This window comes from Lissotriton vulgaris, chromosome 3_1, assembly GCF_964263255.1.
Source record: "Lissotriton vulgaris chromosome 3_1, aLisVul1.2, whole genome shotgun sequence".
Taxonomy (NCBI): domain Eukaryota; kingdom Metazoa; phylum Chordata; class Amphibia; order Caudata; family Salamandridae; genus Lissotriton; species Lissotriton vulgaris.
Window position 1 is genome coordinate 1,148,584,992 of NC_141689.1, and position 17,114 is coordinate 1,148,602,105.

Genomic DNA, 17,114 nt, shown 5'->3' on the forward strand with positions numbered 1-17,114 from the left:
CATTTTAAGAGGATGTAGTGCCACAAAACACAGAACAGCGCTGGAGATCTAATTTATTTACACCAAAAACTTTCATAAGGTAATCACCCCCCTAGTGTATGCCGCAACAAGAACTGTAATGATAAATCATAGGTGAGGGAAAAAAGAGGTTAAAAAAATAGTACTTATGGCCACATATATTAATTGATATATCAAATTTGAACTATGTTACTGACTTAAATTATTCCATATTGTTAATACATTTTGATTTATGATAATTTGCAAGGCATTATCGTTTACGTGAAGCAGAGGTGAAGTTTCTATTAAAAAACATCAGTTATCATGTATCCGCTTACAACTTGTATCTGTTTTCATTTTAATCAGAAGATTGCACATTCCAATAAATATATTGATAAATCATAGGGTGAGGGTAAAAACAACCTGTATCTGTTTTTATTTTGTTCATAATGTTTAAAATGTTCAAAAAAGTTAAAGCATAATGCATAGGGCTCAGCGGAAGCTTCAGAAAGAAACAAGGGCCTTATTATGACTTTGGAGGTCTCAGAGAGGGGCTGTCCCTGTGGTGGCTAGTGGGCGTCTTACTTGCCCTGAATTATAGCAAACAAACAACGCAAGTTAGCCCAACCTTTTCTAAGAGGCTTCACAGGAGGCCACTAACCTGGAGAAAACTTCAAAACAAATGGGGTAAAATGGTGCAATTTCAAAGCACAATTTTCACATAAGTTTGCTGAAAAGCCATAGGCTCTGAAAGAGCACTCCTTAAATACTCAAGTCCCTTCATGGTTTGCAAAGCTAAGGAAAACCTGATAGCCCCCTCCTAGTTGACCTCATTGTTTTCAAAATATGGGTGTCCGTATATGCCAAAAATTACCTCAATTGTGCCAGGGCCAACATTTTGTCATGAGTATCCCCCATATGCCGCAGGTACCCCTTTAGGCCAAAACGTACATAGAAAATGCCAGCGCCAACATTTTGCTGTTAGTGCCGTCTATATACCATGGGCGACCCTTATGTCAGAGTTACCTCAAGTATTGCATGGTCAGCACTTTTACATGATTGTCCCCTTCACATATGCAATGGTTCTCCTCCCTTATTCCAAGAATGGTTTTCAATATGCTAGTGGCAGTAATTTTCCATTGGTGCCACCATTCCAACATTTAGCTCCAGTATGCAGCACCAGCATTTTGCAATGGGTATTACCTCTAATATGTTAGTACCAAGTATTACATCTAGTATGCCATTGTCACTATTTTGTCATAAAGGCCTGTCATTCGGACGAGGGAACGTCCGCCTGTGCTGCGGCGTTCCCTCCTGTGCAATTAGGATGTGACCGCCACCCTGGCGGTCACATCCTCCATATTTAACATTGCGGCGGGTGCGGCTTCAAGCTGCACCCGCCGCAATGTTAAAAACGCATGCATTGCATTTACATGCACAAAGTGCAGGCACCGCGCGGTGCCTGCCGCTTTCTGCATGTAAATGCAGGGGGGTACCATAGGTACCCCCCCATGTGCACCCCCCACCCCCCTTCACCCAGGGGGCCTGCAACGGGCCCCCGAAGTGAAGATCCATATGCTTTCCCACGGCGGAGAACCCGCCGTGGAAAAGCATGTCTGGGAAGCCATCCTAATATGTCTGCTGGTGTCTGAGAGACACCGCCACCATATTAGAGCTTCTCCGCCGCGGTTGTAAGCCGACCGCGGCGGAAAAGCGGCGGACTGAAACCAAGACACACCAGCCATTATAATGTGGCGGTGGGTCTTTGGTGGGTCCGCAGCGGATTTTCTACATCCTCCAGGCCGGCGGTGGCTTCCGCCGGCCCGGAGGATGCGGAAAATCCACGAACCTAATCGACCCCTTAGTCTCAGTTATTGTGACTGAATCACTAAGTCTCACTCACTTTAACCGCTACCGCGCTAGCTGGTTTTCCCGCTGTGCGCTGAAATTTAAAAATCACGCTGTTTGTGACAAAGCCAGCTCGTCATCCGCGTAGCACAGGTAATGCCCATGACGAGCTGGCTTTGTCATCCGCATCGAAGGGGTTAACTGACTTATTCTCATTCACAGTTATAATCACTTACTGTCACTCACGTCCTTACCATTACCTCACACTCATTCATTTTTGTTCACTCTTACTTTCAGTGACTCTCGGACTCATTTTTACTATCTCTGACTCACTCACACTCACTGACACTCAATCTCACCTATTCTAACTTACTAATGTTGCTCACTCTTACTCACTTTCACTCACATGCGCTCATGGTCTCACATGCAGACACAAGCTCATACATAAAGGCTCTCTCACACAATCACACTCTCACCCGCAAGCCTGCAAACAACATATATTCATAAGCATTTTTTATTTAACTTTTTTTTTTAGTATTATATAGCATCAGTTGTGTTACAGATGGACACATTCATAATGTTTTGGTATTTGCCCACATTCACAGGGTGTTTACCGCTCTAGCCGTTAGTCCACATACTTACCTCAAGTACCAGCAAAGGTCCCGTTCTAGCTGCTGGTGCTTACTTTTATATTAAACCAATAGTGAATAGTAGACTATTATTTATTATTAGTATAATAAAAATGGGAGGAGAAACAAAGGAAGGAGGAGCCACCGTTATCCAGAATACTGAGCTGCTTCTGTCTTTTTGGTAGCGATGTTACCATCACTGAGACTAGGGGTCACTACTACTGTGCTAGAAGTCCCAACGGAAAAGCTAGGGGTTGCGAGGGACAAACCAGGGGTCGCAAATGCAACCCCTGGTGACCCTAAAATGATGTTCACTATGAAATAAGTCTGATATAGTTATTATATGGGGGAGTATCTGATTGTTGATTAGATAAAGGACCATAGTCCTTCTAATCCGCTCAAATTGATTTTTATAACATCTTAATACCAATTCAAGGTTGTCTGAGGCTGCCTTGCTGGTTTGTAGGTCTTTTAAGGCAGTTTGTCACCCTTACAAATCCTCACAATTACTTCTGTCAGAGGCAGGAGTAAAGTTTGATTTCAGGACATTGAAGGGAATGGAACAATGCAAAACTGGCAGGGTGAAGAGAAAGATGTTAAGTGTGAATGCACTGATACATTATATGCTTTAGTGATTACGTTTTGTTATTTTCAATGAAATATTTCTACATTATATGAATATGAATGTCCTCAATGACAAATATTTCAGTTTAGTTTTTGTTGCAATTAGTGTGGGCACAACGTGAGCTACCTATTTATTCTTTCTTCCAGGGACTTCTTTCCATGTGCGGTCAGGCAGCAGTAAGAACATTTTGAACTTCTATAGATTTCTCATTTTTTATGACTGTAAAATGTGGGGTTATGCAAATGTGACATTCTTTCAAAAGATGTTTGGCCGCAGGCATCCATTGAGTGACTGAGAGCAAACTAACAGTTAAACAATCCTTAGTTATCCTAATAGAGCAGGCTGAAATTTATATATAGTAATTTGGTAAACATAGTTTGGTAAAGTGATGTGGAGGACATTATTATGGAAATACAAATATGCAAGTATCTTTCTTTTGGATTTTAAAACACATTGATAGTAGTTTTTATATGCTGCACACATTTTATTTTAAGTTGAAAAACACTTTTCAATTGATTTTCTCAAAAGGATGCTTACGAGTTTGCTTTAAATATTTGGCGTAGCTTATAAAATTAATACAATGAATCATACACTGTCTACATTATTAGGATCACTAGAAAAAAAGCTTGGGAATATTTTAGGATCCTTCAAATCTTTGAAATAGTTTTACACATTTAATTTTAAATGTGGGCCTGTTAGGTAAACACTTCAAGCCATTTTCATGGATTTGAATTTTAAAAGGTTTAACTAGGTTAAAACAATGTTCCCACAATTAAAAGATTTAGTTAGCCATTAATCATTCTAGAACCATTTATGATTATGTAAATCTAGATGCAATTAACACCCTTTCCAGTATGTTAACTGAAATTAGCTTTAACCATTGTTTACTATTGTTTACTAAATTGTTTACTAAATTGGTTGGAGTTTTCAAAAGTTTTTAATCTTATATGGGAATTTTTCATGAAGTTCACTTTGTTAAAACATGTATTGGGATTTGTAAAAGCAAAGCAATGGATATTTGCAAAAACTATGCTTGTTTCTAAAAATGCCCATAGGTTTCACTGGATTCTCTAAGTTAAAAAATAATTTACAACTGAAACAAGCTACTTTTGATTGGTGTTTTGTTTCAAAATGTACAGAACTAGATCATAGCAGATGTGAGGTGTACAATAACGGATATGGTAGTGTTGTCAATTATCCTATTTTGATCATGGACTAGGTTTCTTTATATATTTTCTTATTAAGTATTGCAGATAACTATAGCTTGAAAATAAAACATTTGATGATCTCTTTAAAGATGAATTTTTTTGCAGCATGAACGTCTATTTTACTCGTTTATTCATTTTTAGGGACAGCCAGCTAACCTAGCCCAAGCTGCGGTAAGATACTTTTCACAATTTGCCTATAATTTGTGCACACATTATTTTATTTTATATTTTATAAAGAAATACTTTCCAAATGTTAGCATATGCATGCAGCACAAATTTTCCAGTGGAGATACGAGTAAGCGCAGTGCATATTCGGTGTGGATAGGGGGATGCAAAACTACCAACATTTGCGGTGTTTTCGTTGAAGTAGTTTCAAAGTGTAAATTTACTTTTGTCTAAATGTTTGCACATGTGAGAACTCCTGGACATCTGTGACTTTGAAAGGTTCTCAGAAATACTTCAAAAATGCATTTAGAGCTCTTCGCAAGTTATAATTGTATTCCAAATATAGCAAAGGAGATAAAATCTATCTTTTTCTCCCACTCCTTTGTGTTTGATCTCATGGTAACAATGCCTGCTTGACTGTCACAGTCATGTTCATCATAACATGGAATTTTCAAATGCTTTGTGCCTCTTACAGAGTTCGTTTTTCATTTGTTGCATGCTATTACAAGAACCATATCTGTAGGCTTTTCAGTAGCATTGATATTCTCACCATATAAAATATCTTTCTTGTTTCCTGTTGCGTGAAAGATAAAAGTAACTCGTGTGTTTACTTTATTTTTGGAAGCAAGAAGAGATGCCTTAGAAGTTCTTCACATGATCAAATTATATGAATCTGCAAAGGTTTTCAGCCATATACATTGTGAAGAATTATTTTGAACTTTATTTTACAGTTAAAATTGAGTGGAAAAAATAATGTTTTGTGCAAAGAAGATGAGGATGAATTCACTTTTATTTGTTGAATTCTCCTGCACAAAATATCTAGCCAGAATTTCTTACTTAATAAAAGTTTTACAAAATGCACATTACATTTCTTATACATACCATCATTTTATTCATGTGTGAAATTCTGACTGTATGATATTATTGTCTTTTCTCTACAGGGTATGCAAGCGGCATGTGGGCAATTAGCGGTAAGGCACTCTTCTTCTACATTGCTGTGATGAAGTTCGAATACACAGGAGCATGTTCTATCCATGGTACTTTTTTTTTGTAACTATTGAATGAAGTCAGGATAGAGTCACTGGATAGAGTCACTGGAGTAACAAAAAAATAGGGGTTACTAAAACGATCACTTAAGCAATTCATCACATATATGTTTGTTATGTATGGCTCTCCTCTATCTTTTATTTTAGTTTCTGAATCTCATAACCCACTGCTATGACATCACAACAGTTGATAACAAAACTGGCTACCCACTGTTATATCGTAAAGGCCTTTCCGGCCAGGCTGACAGGCCTCCCTGAGAGAACAACAGTAGGAGGGTGAAGGAAGGCAGGGAAAGAGGTGGTGTTGGTCAAGGATGGAGGGTAAGTTTTTTAAAAACCTTTGGTTAACTGATATATAGGTCAAGTCAAGTCAAGTCAGAATTTGTATAGCGCACTATTCACCCGGAGGGTCTCAAGGCGCTTGAGGGGGGGGGGTGTGTTACTTATCAAATAGCCAAGTTTTGAGTTGTTTTCTGAAGGAGAGGTGGTTCTGTGTAAGGCGGAGGTGGGTGGGGAGAGAGTTCCATGTTTTGGCCGCTAAGTAGGAGAAAGATCTTCCTCCCATGGTGGTTCTTCGGATGTGTGAAATCGCGGCAAGGGCTTGATTGGACGATCGTAGTTGGCGGGTGGGGGTGTGAAAGGTCAGGCGCGTGTTGAGGTATTTGGGTCCTAGGTCGTAGAGGGCTTTGTGTGCGTGGGTGAGGAGACGTTATTCTCTTGTTGACGGGGAGCCAATGAAGGTGTCTCAGGTGACCGGATATGTGATTGTGGTGGGGTATGTCTAGGATGAGTCTGGCCGAGGCGTTCTGAATGCGTTGGAGTTTTTTCTGTAATTTGGCTGTGGTTCCGGCGTAGAGGGTGTTTCCGTAGTCCAGTCGGCTTGTTACGAGTGCTTGGGTGACTGTCTTTCTTGTTTCGGTGGGGATCCATCGGAAGATATTTTTGAGCATACGTAAGATGTTAAAGCATGATGATGAGATGGCGTTGTCTTGTCTGGTCATCGAGAGGGAGGAGTCTAGAATGAATCCCAGGTTACGAGCATGGTCCGTTGGTTTGGCCGCGCTGCCTAGGGCCGGTGGCCACCATGAGTCATCCCATGCGAAGGAGGATGATCCTAGGATGAGGACTTCCGTCCGGTCTGAATTCAGTTTTAAGGGGCTGTTCTTCATCCACTCGGCTACGTATTTCATCCCTTCGTGTAGGTTGATTTTGGCGGTGTTTGGGTCTTTGGTGAGGGAGAGGATCAGCTGTGTGTCGTCAGCGTAGGAGATGATGTTGAGGTTGTGTTGGCGTGCGATGGATGCGAGGGGACTCATGTAGACATTGAAGAGGGTGGGGCTGAGCGATGATCCTTGTGGTATGCCGCAGATGACTTCGGTGGCCTCTGATCTGAAAGGGGGGAGGCGGACTCTCTGGGTTCTTCCGGCGAGGATCGATATGATCCAATCCAGTGCTTTTCCTTGTATACCGACGTTGCTGAGGCGTTGTACAAGGGTGCTATGACAGACCGTGTCAAACGCTGCGGAGAGGTCCAAGAGGATGAGGGCAGCTGTTTCCCCATTGTCGAGTAGTGTTTGGATGTCGTCTGTGGCTGCGATGAGGGCGGTCTCGGTACTGTGTTTGGCTCGGAAGCCGGACTGTGAGGGGTCGAGGGAACCGTTAGACAAGAGGAAGGCGGCGAGCTGACTGTTGACGGCCTTTTCTATGACTTTGGCAGGGAAAGGGAGGAGCGAGATGGGGTGGTAGTTCTTGAGTTCAGTGGGGTCTGCTGTAGGTTTCTTCAGGAGGGCACTGAGTTTGGCATGTTTCCAGCTTTCCGGGAAGGTAGCGGTGTTGAGGGAGCGGTTGATGATATCTCGAAGATGGGGTGCGATGATGGAGTCGGCCTTGTTGAATATGTGGTGGGGCATGGGTCGGTTGGTGATCCGGAGTGAATGGAGTTCATCAAGCGGATGGTGTCTTCGGTGCTGATCGTGTTCCAGGCGCAAAGGGTGGCGGTGGGGTGTTTCAGTTCGGTGGTAAGGGGGGTGGGCTAGTCGCCGAAGCTGTTATGTATGTCAGCGATTTTTCTGTTATGTTTGGCCACTACCACTGCCAATAGGGGCAGAGTAGTTGGGGGGCCATAAATAACATAAAATTATAGATGGGTAAAAGGTGAATTGCTGGGATGTTTTTCACCTCGGGCTTCTTAATGACATCACCAACAACTCAAACCTCTCTCTTGTTGTCTATTTGATGTCACTCAGAACCCTCGGTGAAAAACATCCCTGTAATTCACTGTTACCCATCTTTAATTCTATATATTATCAATCCTACACACACCATAACACCATGCTTACTTTAAATAAGCAAATAGAATGATTGAACGACAGAATGCAGAACAATGTCAAACATTCACCCCAGAACAGAGATCTGGGCCTAAATGCATCATTTTTTGGCTCACCATGCCATTCCAGTTTGGACCCAGCCATATGCAAATCAGTCTTGACCCTGAATGAAAAAGAATTTCTAAATGAAATGAAAAAGAATTTCTAAAGCGCATGGCTGCCCTTGAGCGTCCCAGCGCTACGTGTACACACAGACAGACCTCCTCTGAACCGCATCCCGAGATGTTAGTCATTCTGGGGGAAAAGGACGTTTTCAAAGATTTTCGGAATCTGGTCAAGTTAGGTTCTTTCCTCATTGATGTTGGGAGGGAGTTCCATAGCTGGCCCGCATTTATTGAGAAGCGGCGTCCTCCGGCCCTTGCTCTTTTTGCTCTCGGGATAGCTACCAGGTTTTCCTCGCCAGAGCGGAGCGTTCGTGATGATTTGTAAGGGCGGATCAGATCTCTGAGGATCGGAGGGCCTGTGCCTTGGAGGACTCTGAACACTGTACAGAGCGCTTTGAATTTCACTCTCGCTCTTATGGGCAGCCAATGGAGTGCTTTCAAGGCCGGTTTCGCTGACGTTCTTCTGGGTGTATTCGTCAGCAGTCTTGCGGCTGCATTCTGTGACCTCTGGAGCACGTTCAGGGTGTATTCCGGTGCAGCCAGGAAAAGGGCGTTGTTATAATCCAGTCTTGACAAAATAAGGCCCTGTACCAGCAATTTCCTGGAGTCTAGTGGGAGTAAGGGCATAACTTTCCGTATTGAGCGGAGCAGCCCATAGCAACACCCTGCGGTTTTTTTCGCCTGAGTGTGCATCGACAGCTCCGGTTCAAGCCAGACGCCAAGACTTTTTATGGATCCCTTCGGGGTCGGAGGATCTCCTAAGCAGGCCGGCCACATACATTTGGGGAGGGAGGTGCAGAGATTTCCCAGCAACATCACCTCGGTTTTGGAGGCATTAAGCTTGAGTCTTGAGTCGGCCATCCATGCCATGATGTTGGTAAGGCAGGCGGCAAACTTCTCACCGTGGTTTTCTGCGAGCGAGAGCGAAACAATCAATTGGGTGTCATCCGCGTACGTTGCGAGTTTCACTCCAAAGGGTGCGACCTCCCCCTCCAGTGGGGCCATGTAGATGTTAAAAAGCGTAGGGCTCAGTGAAGAGCCCTGCGGGACACCACACTGAAGGGGGGTGGGCACTGATCTATTGTTGCCCTCGCACACTTGATATGTTCGATCACTCAAGAATGACGTTAGCCAGGTGAGCGCCAGGCCTGCACCCAATGGGAACAGTCCAGCCCGAACTGCCAGGCCGGGTCCTCCCTGGACTGGAAACAAGCATCCTAGGACCGTGTTTGGGCTTTCAGCCCTCATCAGCTAGGATAGCTTGACTCCTGTGGCATGGAGAGCACAAAACTCACGTATAAGCATACCCGTCCCACTTGGGGTGACAAATGCAAAAAGAACAATTGATGAACAGAATGCAGAACAATATCATACATTCAACCCAGTACAGAGATCTGGACCTAAATCCATTGTTTTTTCCTCACCATGCCATTACAGTTTGGAGCCAGCCATATGCAGATCAGTCTGACCCTGCGCCCAATGGGAACTGTCCAGCACAAACTGCCAGGCCAGGTCCTCCCTGAACTGGAAACAAGCATCCTACAACTGGTTTCGGGCTTTCAGCCCTCATCAGACAAGATAGCTTGACTCCAGTGGCATGGAGAGCACGGGACTCACATCTGAGCATAACCGTCCTACTCGGGGTGACAAATGCAAAAAGAGCAATTGAATGACAGGGTATGCCCAGACATGGGTCCCTTGCTCCCTTTGCCACTGGATTCAAGCTAGCCTGGGTGATGAAGGCTGATAAGCCAGAAACTGGTTCCAGGATGCTTGTTTCCGATCCAGGGAAGACATGGCTTGGCAGTTCGGACTGGACTGTTCCTATGAGGCACAATGTCAGACTGATTTGCATATGTCTGAACTGGGGTGGTGGAGTGAGCTACAGAATGATGATGGATTAAACCCAGATCAGTTGACTGGGGGTGAGTGCTTGCAATGTTCAACACTCTGTCCATCATCCCCTTTGGTTTTGCTTTACTTTAAATAAGCAGCAGAAACAAATTCAGGAAAGGATTTACTGAATGCACTGCAGCCATTTGTGAGGAGAGGTGTGTTCCTTGTAAATGTGCACGGGTAATCTCTCCTTTCATGCAGTGCTTGAATCACAAATTAGGTCTTTGCTGGGGAGGTCTAGCCAAGCAATGGAGATTGTGTGCATATACTTCGAGGTTTGCCCTCATCGAAAATTCCAACAGTGGATGCTTTGCATGAATATTGGCATCCATGTCCTCCATATTAGGGCAGGCCAGTGACTCTTGATACAGACATGGAATATTTGTTTCCTGTCTGCTTCAACATTTTTGTTTGCAGAAGCTCTACACTAGAAGAAAACCATAGCAGAGGAAGTAATGCTGGTTGAATTTTCATGTACATAAAAAGCTCATAGTTACTTGCACATACTGTCTTAACTTAGTTGATATCTTTTAATCGGGGAAAATCACTTACAACGCATTTATTACAACGCACTACCATTACAACGCAACCATTACAACGCAAACCATTACAACGCATTGCGCTGGGGGGCGCTCTAGGATAGGGAATATATTTAATTTACTATCCAACACCTTCCCTACTATCCACGGGGACTGGAGTTGGAATAGTAAATTAAATAAATCACTATCCAGCGCTTAAAAGCACTATGCGTTGTAGTGGTATGTGATGTAAAAACCGCGTTGTAACAGCAGGCGTTGTAATAGCCTGCGTTGTAGTGACACCAATCCCTTTTAATCGTATTGTATTCAATCTGTTTGCACTGTAGCTAATCCATTTTTCTTCCCCTCTATTTCAGAGAATGATGGGGCATATTACCAAGCTTGGCGATATAAGATTATCGCCACTTTAGCGGACGTTTTCGGCCGCTAAGCGGCGATAATTACATCGCCCTATTAGCAAGATGTCACTAACTGATGTTAGCGACAGCTTTGAGGCGATAGCGAGCGGTTTGGGGCCCGCTTTGCATGTCAGCGATATTTATCGCTAATGACATGCAAAGTGGGCGTACCCAAACTATTGGCAACTGAAAACAGTAGCTAACATCGCTATCGCCTATTAGCAAGGCAGGCGCAGCGATGGAAATATTCGCGCTAAGCGCGAATATCTCCCAAAACTAACGCCTGCTCAGACCAGTTCTTAGCCATTATATCCAAAGGGAGGTGGATATAATGGCTAAGACCCTGTTAGCGATAATGTGTGAATATCGCTGTATTCTCAGCGATATTCACGGATTTTGCCACTATCACCGGGAATGTTATCGCTTTTGAGATAAACGTTGCTAATAGCACGTTATCTCAGCGATAAAATCTGGCGATGCTTGGCGATAGGAAAATTGTCGCTAAGCCTATTTAGCGATAATTATCGCTAGTTGTTGGTAATATGCCCCGGTATTTTTACCTCTCTGTTATTGAAGAGATCAATTTAAATAGTTGCCCTCATATGTTTCCATAATTAACAACCCTTTCCCCTTTATTAATTTAGCTTAACAAATGTTGTCGGCAGTGAAAACTCGAACAAAATTTTTTGGGGAGAACCAAATTCCCATAAACGCTTTTATTCCATATATTTTTTTGCAACCGTCATGATCTTCAGGAAGTTTGAGTGTTTTGAAAAAAGTCACAAAATATTCTGAAGGAACACTCACAGCTTAACACTGACCTACTCTTAACTATATTGTCATATAGGCTTGTAGATCACCTTATGGAACAGATATATTGTAGTACAAAAATAAACTGTTGATCTGCATTACAAAATATTCACATCATATTCACCATATTGCCTGTTTTATAATTATAACAACGTTCCCCAGTAAACACCATTGTTGTTATTTTCCTTTTAGGCAAGACCAGCAACTCCTACTCCAGCAATGGTAAGGGATGTGTGAATTATTTTCGTCTTTTGTTGGTGAAAGGATTACAATAGTTAATGCTCCATTTTTACAGAATTAAATTCTCCTTTCAAGTATTTTAACGCAGCTAAATAAAAGCCGAAACAATTTTCATATGAAAAATATTGTGATTATACTGCTTTGGAGAGTACACAAATTGAAAGTCAATTAAGGACAAAATTGTGAATTGGAGTAAAGAAAAACCAATAAAGGAGATCGGAATACTGGAATTGTGGAATTTTCATTAACTAAAGACTTTACTTGGCAAGGAAGATATCACCTCTGCACTTAATATTATTGGACATTGTACCGGATTGGTGAATTGCAACCTAATGATTAATTTTGTGGAGCTCAGAGAGATACTGTTTTGATCACAAATTGCATCAGAAGAGTAAAACATATTTTCACAGAGAGTATATTTGGCTAAAGATCAGAAATAAAAAGGTTTAAAAAACAATAATTACAGAATATGTCAAACAACAAACCTTCGAATGTAAATGAACCTCCATATCAAACTTTAAGTGAGGTAGGGAAGGGGAAATTGGATACAGTAGCACTATAATTCATAAAGAACAACATATCCTAGATCGATAATAACTTTGAAAAATAATAGTTATCACTTGCCACTCCAAGTTCATGTGAGCATTTTAATCAACATCCATTGAGTCTAAGTCAAGAAGGAGGAAAGAGATCCTCTACCTTTCCTCCTTGGCATACCAAGCATGATTTTCTAGGAAGAAATGAAACACTGGCATGGAGAGAGGAGAGATTTCACAGGTATGAAACTGGTGTAGTGTGTAAGCTGAGAGTAGGTGGGCCTCCTGCCAACCCACCCCATCATTTGTGTGTGGGGGGGTTGCATGTAGATGCTTCAACTTCTGCAACTCACCTTCCAGCTGTGATTAGTGAACCTGATATTCTTTAGATGAAAATGAGTGTATTATAGGCAATGGCAATTTAACATAAAAATAAGAGTTGTTATGACAGCAATCATTTTCATGGTAGCCTGAAATTATTAAGCACAATTTTAATGTTTCAGGCAGTTGAAATAATTATTATTTCTAAATATTTAATCATCTTTCAATTATTATTTAATCAACTTTTTTGCACAGACATATGCAACGGTTGTAAGATCATCCGCAAAGTAGTGCATAGTTGTGCTGTTAGTCTTATGTCGCCTATGTAAAATTTTGAAATGCCATAATATGGTAGGAAATACACATGTTGTAGCCAGTAGTGGCTCCTCAAGAGAGTGCTGCGGGGAGGTGGGGCGGGGTGGGGGAGAGGGAGGGAAGGGGCAGGGTGGGGGGTAGTAAACTCCAGCATACGGCCAAACGGATGTAATTACATTAAAAAAAATTACATTGCGCACACTTCAACGCCAAATGTCGATGCAGCGCACGCAATGTAATTTGTTTTTTTTTATGGACGTACCTCCATTCGGCCGTATGCCGGAGTTTACAACTCCGCACCCTGCCCCTCCCCCAGCACTCCCTCGAGGCGCCGCTACTGGTTTTAGCCATGGTAAAATTCAATTGAGCATAGATAAGACCAACCTACCAAAAACATGTTATCATTCTAACTCACAAAGTTTTAGTGCATTAAATAGAGCTTTTGTACACAAGAAAACGACACCATTGGTGTAAATTTCTGGATCATGAATCTATGAATTCGGATCAGTGCACAATGCTGCACACAGATTAACTTCTACTGTGGAAAATCTTCCAGTTGGCTTTCAAGCAAATGGTTGGTGAGCATCCACAGAGTTTTCAGTTTGTGTCTATTTGAAAATGTTTTGAAGGTTTTTTAAATCCCAGAAAGTTATTTCTGTGAAGATTTGCAAAGCCTTCCTTTGCTTAGTACAAAAGAAATCCATATATTTTATGAGGTTGTAAGAGGATGGTTTTTTGAATGAGGAGAATTCTTCCTCTGTGTGAACAGCAAAAGGTGTGCAAATATGTTACAGTTACACGAAGAATACTCCAGCGGATTGTACACCATACTTACAGTCCACCAGAGTATGTATTGGGATTTTGTTAATCCCTGAAAATTCATGTCTACACATCACTGTCTTAGGTCTGCTATAGATAAAATGAGACCGAATATTGTGACGCGGGTATGCAAATTGTCCATTAAACCTCAATAACAAAAAACAAAGGTTGTTACCATCTTGCGACTCTTGTGTAATAAAGGGGTCTTTGGTGGCCTCTTTAAGCAAGTAAGCTAATATCTTGGACAATTTTTGATTAACGAAGTGAAAGAGACATGCATAAATTCATTGACTGGAATCATAGTTGCATAGTGAACATTGAAGAATGCATTGCTTGCATTATACAAAAAGCATATATTTAGGGCATTTTAACATTTGAGAAACTTGAACCTAGTGTGTGATTAAGTAAAATAAAAAACTAATCAAGAAGATAAGAGGTTATCAATTTAGGAAGGAAGAGTAGAGATTGTAAAATGGAATAACATTCGCCTACCAGAGTGAGACAAACTCCCATCTCATGGGCCGCCTGGTCACAACAATTTCCAGACCATTATGCCAGCGTAATTCGAGTAATTTCACAAATTACACTTGATATCTGAAAATCCCAAAACTATACACTGCGTCATGTCACATACTTATATGAAGTTCCTGGCAAAGTTATACCACAATCGCGTGGGTATAAGCTGAATGTTCGGAATGTGATTTCCCCACTATGTTAATTCCACACTAAAATATACTGCTAAATGACTGATTTGCATTTTGCACAACGATATGTCATTTCGCTACATGTACCCAAACTTTCCGGTAATTAGGCGAAAGCAAATTACCTTAATTTTGCACACCCCTATCCCAAACCTTTTTTAGTATTTAATTTTAATGTTTCCATTTCCCAATAACCCACACCTTCGCAATACCCTTAAACTAGCATGTGCAAGTCCTAACACCAAAGCATGTTTATATATGAGCTTCTCAATCGGGTAATGTGTACCAATTGCCGACGATGATCATTTATAGATTGTTTTATCAACCTAAAAGAGGTCATTTTTGGGCTGGTATTATAACAAAAATAATAAAAATTCCGATTTTTCTTTTCCCATAGGTTTTTCCAGGCCTTCTCAGCCAAGCATTGGTGAGTTATTTTGGAGTGTATTCTCGTCTTTCACTTTGTGTCTGCTTATAAAAGGAAGTGCATTGGAAGGAACAATCTAGTTTACACATTGTTGGATTGGGCCTCCATAGATGTCATACATTAATAAAGCATTTTGAACCACAGAGTGAAGCAATAAATGAATGCTAACACCCTCATTCATACCCTGCTGAGGTGAGTAAAAAGGCAGATAAATATGAGGAAAACGTGCCTTCTGTTTTTCCTCAAATATAAACCACGTCTGAAACAGTGGAGAAGGGGTCATTTCACTCCGCCTCTAAAAAGCATTATTTCGCGAACAAGGTGGGGGGAAAGTGTGGTAAAATTGTGGTTTTATATTACGATTTTTTATCACTTTTTCCTCTTACCTTCCATTTATATTTGACTTTGCAACATAAAGGATGACGGTGAATGTCATTAAAATATCACCTTTGTCGAGGTGGTGATTTTGGCTTTTTGAAAGGTAACTGGGGCTGCCGTACTGGCGGGTCTGACCTGTAGTCCTTTTGTTGCCCCAGAATGCAAATAAAAACACCCACCCTATAGTCCATCTCTGTCTTTGTGGAACGGAACTGGTGCTCATGTAAAACGTTCCAATACCTTTGGGTCGACTTCGTTCAATATTAAAAAAAACTGCAATAACAAAATCTCTGGTCTGGATCTCACAGGGGCAAGCCGGCAGGGGGTCCTATGTCTGACACAGGTGAGTGAAACTTTAACTGCCCAGAGTGACCTTTTGCGGTCCCTGCACACTGGGGTAACGAAACTTGAGAGGGCGTCCCTTTAAGGCACGTAGAGAGGCCCCCTCTGGCCTCAATCAGGAGCCCTGCAGCCAGAGTGCTGTGCTGAGGGGGCCCCTTGGAGTTTAGGGCCCTACCGAGTTTAGGTCCTGAGCCTCGGCGAAGCGGTCACTCCCCTCGCTACTTCCTGCACATCAGCCTGCTTCTGCTGGTATCGTTATAACCCTGCTGTGCACGCTCTGCTCTCTGTAGACTTGGTTATCACTGCTATTTATTTATTTACTATAGCGCCGTACCCCATCTCGTCCTGCGCTATTTGAACCTCTGCCATTTTGTGTGCTTAATTGTTGTTGTTGTTGTTGTTTAGCCTCGCCTACCAGCCCCGCACCCGCCTCCCGGCTGCTCCTCCCTCCCACAGAGATTAAATCCCCTCACGGCCGGAAATAGCGCTGTGACCGTCCTGAGCCTCGGCGAAGCGGTCGCTCCCCTCGCTACTCCCTGCACATCAGCCTGCTTCTGCTGGTATCGTTATAACCCAGCTGTGCACGCTCTGCTCTCTGTAGACTTGGTTATCACTGCTATTTATTTATTTACTATAGCGCCGTACCCCATCTCGTCCTGCGCTATTTGAACCTCTGCCATTTTGTGTGCTTAATTGTTGTTGTTGTTGTTGTTTAGCCCCACCTACCAGCCCCGCACCCGCCTCCCGGCTGCTCCTCCCTCGCCACTCCCCCCTCCACTATCTATATATGACAGATGCTTTTACGCGCAGGGGTCGCGCCCCAGTTGCGCCGAAGGTGCGCCAAAGGTAAGGCCATCTACGCCCGTCCGCGCCAAGCCCGCGCCCAGCGGCAGACCCCCTGGCCCCCATCCCACCCACCCCACCCGCATTACATACGACGCCTCCACCCTCGTAGCCCTAAATCCCGGCCGTCTCCCCAACTGCGCCCAAGCCGCTCCTGGACACACCCATGGACCCTTCACATGCAACTCATGCAAGTATGACGGCACCAAAACCAACTCCACATCCACGAACACCAAACAGAGATCTGATACCAACCACCTAAAATGTATCCTGCTCAACACCCGCTCGGTCCACAGACACGCCATCGACCTTTGGAATCTACTAGACACCATCTCTCCGGACGTCGCCTTCCTAACAGAAACATGGATGAACGCCTCCTCAGCCCCAGACATCGCCATTGCCATCCCGGAAGGATACAAGATCATCCGTAAGGACCGCACCAAGCAAACAGGAGGAGGCATCGCCATCGTCCATAAGAATATCATCCGCATCTGAACCAGCTCAGACGTTAACCTCGCTAGCGCCGAACACCTTCACTTC

General features: G+C 42.9%; 1 protein-coding gene across 1 annotated transcript in view; it reads left to right on the top strand.

The window, feature by feature from the left end:
* Positions 1 to 17,114, top strand: part of LOC147727588 (uncharacterized) — a 92,964-nt gene that overhangs the window by 37,969 nt on the left and 37,881 nt on the right. The window contains exons 8-12 of the mRNA XM_086963142.1: positions 3,246 to 3,275; positions 4,449 to 4,478; positions 5,414 to 5,443; positions 11,845 to 11,874; positions 14,982 to 15,011. Coding sequence (XP_086819268.1) covers positions 3,246 to 3,275; positions 4,449 to 4,478; positions 5,414 to 5,443; positions 11,845 to 11,874; positions 14,982 to 15,011 — 150 coding nt within the window. The remainder of the gene's footprint in view (positions 1 to 3,245; positions 3,276 to 4,448; positions 4,479 to 5,413; positions 5,444 to 11,844; positions 11,875 to 14,981; positions 15,012 to 17,114) is intronic.